Genomic DNA, 11369 nt, shown 5'->3' with positions numbered 1-11369 from the left:
TTCGGGAGTTTCTTGCTGTTGATCTCTGGGATATTTTTTCTCTTGCAGTCAACTGGAGAATAGTTCATACTTTCCCCCTTGAAAAGGTAAATTAACGAGTTCATAGAATCATAGATTTGGATATGGAAGGAACCTTCAAAGCCGACTAGCCCAACTGTCATATTGCAAATTATAAAATTGAACCCCAGAGAGATTTAAGTGATTGTCTCAAGTCCTATGGCTACTAAGTAATCAAGCCAAACTTTGAACCTACGTTCTCTGACTCCAAAGATAGATCTCTGTCCACTACTCTTTGGTACAATTAGTTTAATCACATGTCCAAAAACCAATATGAAATATCATTTTGTTAGATATTCAGCCATTTATTGTTGTAGAGATAATGATTATGAGAGAGTATGAAAAAAAAATCCTACTACTAACCAATTGCAGTTCCCATACCAATATTTATTGCATAGGATGATCCCACTACTTTCTCTCTGAAGTAATACAGGACTATGGTTCATGGAACACCACAGTCTCCAAAAACTCAAAATGGCAACTAACCTAAAAAACAATGCAAGTTCTCAATAGACTACAGTATTTTACCAATTATCTAAATACAAAGAGAAATGTAAAGGACATCATCTAAGTGACGTATGACCAGATAAAGCTCAGGTAGTAAGAGTGAAGAATAGCAGATGGACAACTTGCATTCTCCGCTGATGTAGTAATAACTTCACTGATATATAATATCAGTGTATGTAATATGATATATAATAATAAAATATCTAGAGGAAGGCACCGGTATATTGGGTAGACCCTAGTGTTTGTGGGAGGACTTGAACAAGATGAGAAGGCATGGATGGGTTATAATCTTTACAATGGAGTAAGTACCTAAATTGATTAAGATTACAGATTCTTTGAAGTGTTTAGTGCATTACTCTAGGACAGGTCTATTTAACCATGTAACCATTATTATACCCAGGAAATCACTCCAAACTAATAGTAGTTCGTATAACTTGGTGAAGGATCTTACCAATGTTGGGCTAGGCCATAGAAGATAAAAAGAATGGCTTTGGTCATATAGGAAAAAGCTCAGAAGGTGAATAGATGAAAGGAAAACTTTAGAGATCATCTACTTCAACCTTTCATTTTGTAGCTGAGGAAACTGAGGCCCAGAGAGGATAAATGACTGCTCAAGGTCACTGGCATGAGTCGCAGAGATGAGATGCAAATCGAAATTGATCCTTTGATTCCCAGGTCAGCATTCTTGCCATCATACCATGTAGGAAATGCTCAGATGGATGAGGAACTTAGGAGAGAAAGAAGGAGAAGGATTAAAGAAAAAGGATTAAGGAAAAAAAAAAGAAGGCTTTAAATTATTCAATAACATTTTCTCCTTCTCTTAAGAGCACCTGCTATTCTAAGCAGAACCCAAATTATGAAAGTTTAGTCAAGACAAAAACTCACCCTTATGGTGAGGGGTGGGCAAGCTAGTGCACCCTGTGGGAACTTTCCCATTGGCTCTTCTTGCTCCACATAAACCTATGGGTATGATATACTGGGCCAAAGGAACCGTGGCCAGTCTTGAGCAAGTTACGCAACCTTGAGATTTGTAGTCCTTATATATCTGAAGGGGACAAACACTCGTATAACATCACAGTGTATTTATCCAGAGGAGCAAATGGGAGAATATAAATAAAAATCCTTTGTAAATCTTAACTGCTATAGAAATGTCAATGATCATTATTCTTCTCCATGACAATTGGAGAAATCCCCATAGGGATATAAATTTAGAGCTGGCAGTTAGGTGGCACAGTGAATAGAGTGCTGGAGTCAGGAAGACCAGAATTCAATTTTAGGCTCAGACACTTAATTAACTGTGTGATCCTAAGAAAGTCACTTAACTTCTTCTTTGCCTCAGTTTCCTCCACTGTAAAATGGAGATAACAACACAAACTTCCTCACAAGGTTGTTATGAAGATTAAATGAGGTAAAGCACATAGTAGGTGTTATATAAATGCTTAGTTCCTTTCCCTTGCTTCCCTTCCCCTGAAAGAGACTTTAATGTTCACCTAGTCCCACCTCTTCATTTTATGGATGAGAAAACTGCAACCAAGAGAGGGGAAGTAACTTGCCCAAAGTCATACCATATAGAAGTGTGTGCTATAAAAAATAATCTCTGAAAAACTTCCTGTTTCCTTCTTTTATTTTCATCAAGGATACTATCACTACATGTGTAATCTGTTACTATAGAGGTTAAATATAATATGTACATATATATCTTAGTATCTTAACTCTTTCTCTATCATCCATATCTATCTATCTGTCTACCTGTCTATCTATCTGCCTATCTATCTATCTATCTATCTATCTATCTATCTATCTATCTATCTATCTATCTATCTATCTATCTATCCATCTATCTATCTATCTAGTCTATCTGTCTATCTGTCTATCTGTCTATCTATCTATCTATCTATCTATCTATCTATCTATCTATCTATCTATCTATCTATCTATCTATCTATCTATCTATCTATCTATCTATGATCCAGTGATAACAGGAGGATTCTTGCCAAGTTAGGCATATGGGTTAGTAGCTGCTGATGTCTTGGTATGATTCATGACTTTTCCTATTCTTTCATAATCTCCCTTGAGATCTCTTGAAAACAGTGGCTACTTTACATATAATCTTCTATGTCTATTTGGACGGGTCTAGTTGCATTTTCCAACTTTATCTTTTAAAGTGACATTCCCATTTCATATAGTACTTTGGGTACTATAGTAGTGGAGTCCAAATGTAGTAGTTCCAATATGGTAGCTGATGAGAAGAGAACACCATAGAAATTCTGGTAGATGTTTTATCATGTCTATTGTCCTCCCTGTAGTTTAACAAAGAGATGCTTTTAGGATGATCTTGCTTATCTCATCCTAACTTCTATAAAGCCTCATATCTTTCTCAATTGTTTTTCAATGTCTGGTGAGGTGAAGTGAGACTTGTGAGGTGAGTCTATGTGTAATCTTCTGTCATCTCATTCTGGAAAGTTTTGCAAATGAGCTTGAATTCTAAACCTGCGTTGTCCTTAGCCACCATCTTTCTGTCAGGTAAACAGACCAAACATTGCTTGCGAAGTATGGTTTCTAGGAACTTTACCTATTCGTTGTAGTGACTTTCATATAGGCTAAACTATCATGAGAAATGGTGATAGTCTATATCTTTCTTTTTGATCATTTCCCAACTTTCATAGCTGAAAGCTTATTCCAACAGTTCATATAGCAGTTACTAGCATTCAACAGAATGCCTTGTGTAATTTAGCCTTGATTTTTATATTTGTTCTGGCTAATCAATAGATGAGTGTTTATTTAGCGCTGATTCTGTAATAAGCACTATGCTAGGCATTGGGACTACAAAGACGAAAAATGTGAAATAATTTCTGCTCTCAATGATCTACATGTCAATGATGTGATTGTATGTAGATGATTGTGAGATTGTTGTTTGTTGTTGTTGTTGTGTGTCCTTCATTCTCAAAGAGGACCATGCCATCTGGGAGGTGATGCCATGACTTGCAAGTGAATTGGATTTAAGTGAGGCAGGGCTGTGCAAAGTCACCAGCATCACTTTCTCCTCTGGAGCCATCTGGGTCCAGTGGCCAGATATAGGTCAGGACAATGGAGATGGCCCCTTGATTGTGAGATAACTACAACATTAGTAACCAGTTTTCTCTTTGCTGGACTAAAGTCAGTGTGTATGTGTGTGTGTGTGTGTGTGTGTGTGATCATGTTTGGTGAATGCCATAATTAGCACCTTCTGAGTCTCATTTTAAATAAAGCATTAATCATATATAGGATGAAACTGCTGAATAGTCTCCAAGAAAGACTTCTTAAAATTCTTGATCCTGAAATATGTTTTTCAGCATAGTTTTCACTGTTCTCTCCTGTGCTTGAAATACTGATTTTAGAGAATCTTGTTAAGTGGAATTTTGATACTTACCCATCCTCAGCAACAGATGATGTCATATAAGCTGCAATTATTTTTCAGGTGGTCTGTTTGCTTATATTTACTGTGAGGATTATGAGCGTTGTATGGACTGGCATTTCGTCTTGCCAGTGGAGGGAGGGCTGACCCAGGGTTTATATCCTGGCCCTGCCACTTCCCATATAACTTTGGGCAAGTCTTGGCACCTCTCTGGGACTCAATTTCCTCATCTTTGAAAATGGACCATTTATCAGAGAATTTATCCCAACTCCTCCAAGATCTTCATTTATCTCCCTGAGGAGAACCTGAAAGTTGACTTCCATTTAGTGCAACTTCATGTCTTCTGGCTTCATTTATAGTGACAGTATTAATATGTATGTGATTCAACTTTGAGACTTGCCCTGGGACAGATCTGCCTGGATTGGAGAGAAAGTAACTCTTACCTCAGCCCTCTCCAGCTAACCAAGCCCCCGTGACTTTATCTCATCTAGTCATCCAAAAGTACCCCAGGACCTAGCCAAGATAGGCATCTTTCTATCTACCCAGAATATACATCATCCCCATCCACTGAGGGAACAGTAATTAACAACTTTACTACTGCTATGGAGAGCATAACAATCTACTGTCCTACGAATCCATTCATAATCTTAGAATGTTTAGAGTAGGGGTTCTTAATCTGGGGTTGGTAAACTTTAAAAAAAAATTTATAACTATATTTTAATATAATTGGTTTCCTTTGTGACCTTATGTATTTTATTCTATGCATTTAAAAACATTATTCTGAGAAGAGGTATATAGGCTTCACTAGACTGCCAAAGGAATCCATTACATAAAGAAGATTAAGGACCCTTGGCCTAGACCAAAGCTCCCTTTTCTGGCCATTACGTATTACTCCCCAATATGTGTTTTATCCTCCAGTGGAATGTAAACTGACTTGGGTAGTAACTGTCTCACTTTTGTGTTGTACATCCATAGTTTTTGGTACATAGTAGGCACTTAATACATTGCCAGAAGAATCCTGATGAACTGAGTCTCCCTAGCCCACCTGATGAAATTACAGGGTGTAAGAGACAGGACAGGGAGATAATGACGTGTTAAGACTTGGAGTAGTTGCATTTTCACCTGGTAAAGGCATGAGAACTTGAGGGGATTGTGACCTATTCAGGAGGTTATGATAGCAATAAAACTGGGGAACAGCCCATTCCCAGCTCAAATGATGAATTATTCAGAAATTATTTCTCTCCAACTTTTTATATGTCCTATTCTTCCAGAGTAGGCTTCCAAGATAGTTCTCCCTTGACTTACAGAGATGACCTGTTAGAATGAGTATGTGGAAGTAGATAGGTTGCTTTTTAAAGACTCCTCATAGGCCCAGAGAGTCTAGCTCTGGAATGAAGTTGAGTTGTGGAGAGCAGGCCCAGGGAATCAGGAGAGGCACTCTGCCCAGAGTAGGTAGGGTGAAGATGCCACGAGAGACACTGAAGTTGTGCAGTACCACTTGTGATGCTGATCTGTGATTCTCTATGGATGCCTCCCATTGTGTGTCTGCCCACTCTTCCCATGAAAACTGTGTGTATTTGTAGGAGAGTGTACCCCAGGTGCAGGGGGAGATAGTTTTTATCTACTGTTCTAAACCATTTCAGTAAATGCTATTGCTTTGAGCTGTATCTTTTGGCTGATTATTGATGGTAAAAAGATTGGTGGGAGCTTATGAGCTATGGTTTTAGGAGTGTGGACCTACAGAGTACCTTAAAACTGGGGCAGTAGTCCCCTTGAAGGACCCAACCTGTGAGTGCAAGTTAGGTGGGGTAGCAGGAAAGGCTGCTTCAAAATTATAATTGATCTCTTGAAGTAGATAAGCTCACTGGTCACTGGAAAAACATTGAACATTAGAGTACCACCTAACATTGATTGTTTTAAATGGTTTAAAAATGGTGATATTTACCACTCTCTGCCTACCTCCATTGGTTTTTGCCACTTTGCTAAAGGTACTACTGAAGTGGAAGGGGTCTATAAAGGACCAAAGACCATTTTGTATTTTAATCTGTTTCATGGATTGTTGCTATGGTAAAAAATTTAATCTCCTTCTCTTCTAATACTCCTTCTGGTGATGAGATGTGTAATGCATCCGGGGGAGCCTCTCTACACTTAAGTAGGCTGATCCTTGGACAACTGCTGGGACCGTACTTGGAATCTTGACAGCTTGGTGGAACCTGCCAGAGGCAATCTTCTTCTGGTTAAGCCTTTGAAAATTCTTGCCACCTTCATGCCAAAATAAGGGTCTGGAGAATGACCTTTGTTGAGTATAGTAGCTTATATTTTATGGTTCCTTAGAGTTTGCAAGGCACTCATATACCTTATCTAATTTGATTATCACAACAATCCTAGGGTAAATAGTGCCAATATCATCATCTCCATTTACACACGAGGAAACCAGAACTGAGAGGTCAATTACTTATTCATGATCATGCAGCTGTTAAATGTTAGGACTAGGACTGGAACCCAGGTCTTCTGACTTCCAAGTATAGCATTCTTTGTATAGAGAGATAAGATGCTTTTCTATGAGTTCTCTACTCATCCAGTTCTTTCCTATGCTCTTCTCAGAGTTCAGATCAAGCCCTAGGGGCTTGACTCTTGAGATGACTTGATTAGGTCATACCTTCTCTAAGTCACTTTTCCTTTTGGTCCCTGAAAGGTTCTTCTGGATTAAGCACTAGACCTCTCAAAAGGGGCTATCCCCAATTACCATCCCCCCAAAACATAAGATACAGACTTGGTTTCCATATATTAAAACTTTTTATTATCTAGAATGGCTATTCACAGTTATGTCTACAGGGCAACATTTTCCTACAATCCCCATCAGCCCAAACTTGGTCAATTGTATTCCTCTCTCACCCTGCCTAAATTATTATTTTAACCTCCCTTCCCTTCTTTCACTTACCCCTTCTTACCCTTCCCCATACAGGAATATCCTACTTTCCCTCCCCAATCCTAACTATTCCTTGGTTTTAACTAGATACTAGGCCTCTGCCTAGCCAATACTCATGAGCCAGCAACCCACCTCCCACCTCCTCCACTTCCAGGATGCTCTTTCATCCAGCACATGGTGTCTCCTTTGCTGGACTTAGTAGTATGTCTCCAGCTCCACCCAGCCTATTAAAGAGAGGAAGCCAGGGTTAATTAAGTTAGCAGTACTTGGTGAGGGTGACTCTTCTGGGCAGCAAGAAGTGCCTGGAAAAGTAGGGATGGAAGAGCAAGAGGGAGGCAAAGAATATGGTTGTAGGCCTAAGGGGCTGGGGCCATAGGATGTTGAAGTATATGTGTGTGTGTGTGTGTGTGTGTGTGTGTGTGTGTGTGTGTGTGTGTTATGTAGATTGGCATCTGGTAAGAAAGATGGTACGTTGAAGGACCTGAGGTAATAAGATTTATAATTAGGGAGATATGAAATACTAGAGGCAAGCTGGGTCTAGAGGAAGACTTACCACCAGGATTGTGCCGCAGTATATATCTTCGAGCCTCATCATAGACAAAGATAAGTATAGTGTAGGGGCTGGCACAGAACCACCAGGATAGTCTATGGGAAACAAGAGTGACAGGAATAAGATGGGAAATAACATGTTGACACCCATATACCTTGGTTTATCATAAGAGGGAGGAAAGTACAGGGATGCCAGTAGTCTTTATGGGATAAGAGAAAAACTCAGAATCTCTTCATCTCCCAGAACAATAACTCAGACCTTAAAAAGTACCTTCCACACTATGGAGGTTTAGGGGTGTCATGACCCCTGGATCTGGAAAATCCATGTAAAAGTTTTTGGCTCTCCCTTTGTACCAGAGAAGAAATCTGAATTATTGTGGTATTAAAAGATAAAATACCGTGATGGGGAAAGTTGAAATGTAGAAGGGATAACTCTGCATGTGTGTGTGTGTGTGTGTGTGTACATATGTTTGTGTACACATGTGCATAGAGGGAATCTAAGCAGAGTTAGTCTGGCTGTTGGACTGATTTACATTTGTATCTCATGGAAGCCAATGTCAAGTTAGTCACACCATGCATATCTAATATATGGAAAAAGACATAAATACTCCCAGAAGTTTACAGACACAGATATGTACATATTGACCTACTACACAAAGGCAGAAGACCCTCGTCATAGACCGTAATCATAGACCCTAGTCATAAACCCTAGACCCATGTAAGATGCCTGAAATTAAGCCAAAGAGGGAAAAGCTAAGAGTCAGAAATAATTTGCTTTGACTTCAGTAAGTACAAACACTACTCAGTTTTGGATAGGACTTGGAATTATACTGTATTAATGACATAATTAGTATATTGTACAATTATATAATATAATTAGAGTATTGTAATTATTAAAACTGAACCAATGAGGAATAGTAATAGTCTATGAATATAATTTCCTTAAAACCCTACTTCCAAGTTTCACCATGGCCTGGAAAGTGACCTTGGGACCCCCACAGGCTGTGCCAAGGGAGCACAGGCTCTGGCAAGTTCTACTGTGTAGGAAAGGTTGCAAGTATGGTCACAGAACCACAGAACTTGAAAGTTTCAAGTGATTTCAGTGGCCACTGAGTCCAAACCGGGCCTGGGTATGTAAGACTCTGTCAAAATGTTCTTCTCCTCCCTTTCCAATATCTCTCTCACTTGGTGACCACCTGTCTAGCTCCCATGGGTCTCATCTCATGATCATCTCAACTCTAGATCATCCCAAATCTCTCTCCTCACCTCTCACTGTGTAGTTGTGACAATTATATGGTGAAATATGGTATCTTTCCTCCTAAAACCTCCCTCCCCATTTTCTGACCTTTCCTATATCTGGAGAGGACCCATCTATTTAATCAGGTTTGCAACTTCAGTAATATTTTTGTCTATTTCTAAGCAACCTCTTGTCTAGAAGCTGGCTGACATGAGCCTAAGAATAACCAGATATTACATTAGACTTCTCACGCTCATTCACCCCATGTATGCAACCATTTGCAAAGTTATCTTGTTCCTACCTTTACAACATTTGTAATATCTTTCCCCTTCTCTCTATTCACTACCCTACCACCCTACCACCCTAGTTCAGGTTTCTATCACCTCTCTCATGGACTATATAAAAGCCCTCTAATTGAACTCTTTGCTTCAAGTTTCTCTTTCCAATTCATTCTCTTTATAGCTGCCAAAGTGATTTTTGTCAAAGTGACCAACCATGTCTCTACTCTAATTAATAAACTCTAAGGGCTCCTTATTGCCTTCAGAATTAAATTTAGGCTGCTTCTTTTAGCCTTGAAAGTCTGACCTCAACCTGTCTTTCCGACTTAATTATATATTAGCCCCCTTCCTACACTACAAAGTCTAGCCAAACTATCCTTCTTGCTTTTCTTTATATATAACACTGTCTCCCTTTGCCTTGGCCGTCCCTATGCCTATAATGTCACCATACCTCCTCCTCTTCAAATCTCCTGTTTACTTCAAAACTTTGCTCAGGTTCCACTTTCTGCAGGAAGCTTTTTCGGATCCATCTCAGATATTACTGGGTCCCCACCCCCAATCACACCACATTTATTTTCTACATACATTATGTACGTTTCTTTACATACATTTTCTCTCCTAGTTGAATGTAAGATCCTTGAAGGAAGGGATTTTTTTTCATTTTTGTCTTTGCATCCCCAGCACCTATCACAGTGCCTAACCTATAGTAGGTACTCAGTAAATGCTTTTTGTTTTATCTATTGACAAGTGGTTGACCATTCTCTACTTGAAGATTTCCATTGAGGGGAAACCATTCACTTTTCCAGGTAGCCCATTGTATTTTTGGACAGCTCTTAATTGTTAGGAAGTTTTTCCTGATACTGAATCGCAATTTGCCTTTTTGCAGCTTCTACCCTTTGCTCCTGGTTCTGCCCTTTGGATCAAATAGAACATATCTAATCTTTCTTACATACAACAGCTCTTCAAATACTTGACTATGGCTATCTTGTTTCTCTTAAGTATTTTCTTCTCCAGGTTAAATCTCCTCAATTCCTTCAACTGATCTGCACATAAAATGAACTCAAGACCTATCACCATCCCAGTTGCCCTGATCAGTTGCCCTGATATTTTCCACATGTCCCTTTTAAAGTGTAGGCTAATAAAGTTTAAAACAACAAAAAAAATTGTTGTTTTTTTTAAACAACTACTCTACTGTCCAGAACTGAACATAATACTCTAGCTGTGGTCTGCTTAGAGTAGAATATGGTAGAATCACCACTTCTTTATTTCTAGAAACTATGCTTTTGAGTGTAATCCAAGATCACATTAACTCTTTGGCTGCCACGTTACACTGCTGACTCATCCATTGGGCTTGAAGTCCACAAAAACACCCAGATTTTTTTCCCAACAAATTGCTATCTAAATATTTCCCCACCCCACTCCTATCAACCCTGTACTTGTGAAGTTGATTTTAAAAAACTGAAATGCAACACTGCCTTTGTCACTATTGAATTTCACCCTACTAAATTCAGTCAAGATCCTTTTGGATCCTGACAGTTATCTAATGGGTTAGTTATCTCTCTCAGCTTTGTATCATCTGCAAATTTGATGAGTGTGTACCTTTACTTGTACCTTTATTCAGCTCATTGATAAATATGTTAACCAGTACAGAGTCACTCCTACCAAGATGTTGTCTACCATTTAATGACCGAGTTCAGGCATTCAACCAGTTCCAAACTCACCGAAGTGTGTTATTGTACAGTCCACATCTCTCCATTTTCTCCTCAAGAACAGCATGACACACTTTTTCAAAAAGCTTCACTAAAACCTATGTAAATTATATCTACAGTATTCCCCTTAGCTACCAGTTTAGTATCTGTGTCAATAAAGGAAATAAGGTTAGTCTGGCATGACCTATTTTTGATGAAGCCATGCTGGCTTTTTGTAATATTTCCCTACTTAGATTTCACCAACTGGATCTTAACAGTCTAATCTAGAATTTTTCCATGAATAGAAAGTTAGCTCTCTAGCCTGTAGTTTGAAGGCTTTGTTTTCTTTTTCTTTTCTTTTTTTTAAATTGAGACATTTACCCTTCTCTAATCTTGTGGCATCTCTCCCATTTTTCATGATCATTCAAATATTCCTGACAGTAGCTTAGCAGTCATATCTACCAGCTCATTAGGTATCTAAGGATATATAGTTCATCTAGGCCAGGTGAGTCTAATTCTTTAAAGGCAACTAGGTTCTCTCTTACTAACTCTCTTGCTTATATTGGATAATTAAGTATCACTTATTGTGATTTTATTGTTTCTAGAGCAAATGTCATTCTAGACAGAGAAAACAGAAAAATTAGACATGAGCAGCGCTTCCTTCCTTGCATTTGTCATCATCCTTTCATCTACCTTAAAGAATGCTTTTTTTCCTCCCAATGTAGCTTAA

General features: G+C 38.7%; 1 protein-coding gene across 2 annotated transcripts in view; it reads right to left on the bottom strand.

The window, feature by feature from the left end:
- Positions 1 to 6741: 6741 nt before the first annotated feature.
- The window catches only part of LOC140529012 (sodium/potassium-transporting ATPase subunit alpha-2-like), a 69236-nt gene continuing 64608 nt past the window's right edge, over positions 6742 to 11369 (bottom strand). The window contains exons 19-20 of one of the 2 annotated variants that reach the window (XM_072647389.1): positions 7441 to 7532; positions 6742 to 7111 (exon numbers count right to left, since the gene is read on the bottom strand). In XM_072647389.1, the coding sequence (XP_072503490.1) occupies positions 7001 to 7111; positions 7441 to 7532 (203 nt within the window). In that variant the 3' untranslated portion in view covers positions 6742 to 7000. The remainder of the gene's footprint in view (positions 7112 to 7440; positions 7533 to 11369) is intronic. The other variant, XM_072647388.1, reaches the window with a different exon arrangement.

The sequence above is a fragment of the Notamacropus eugenii genome, chromosome 2 (genome assembly GCF_028372415.1).
Source record: "Notamacropus eugenii isolate mMacEug1 chromosome 2, mMacEug1.pri_v2, whole genome shotgun sequence".
In the NCBI taxonomy this organism is placed as follows: Eukaryota; Metazoa; Chordata; class Mammalia; order Diprotodontia; family Macropodidae; genus Notamacropus; species Notamacropus eugenii.
The sequence above is the reverse complement of the archived record's forward strand: the minus strand, read 5'-3'. Positions and strand labels throughout refer to the sequence as shown.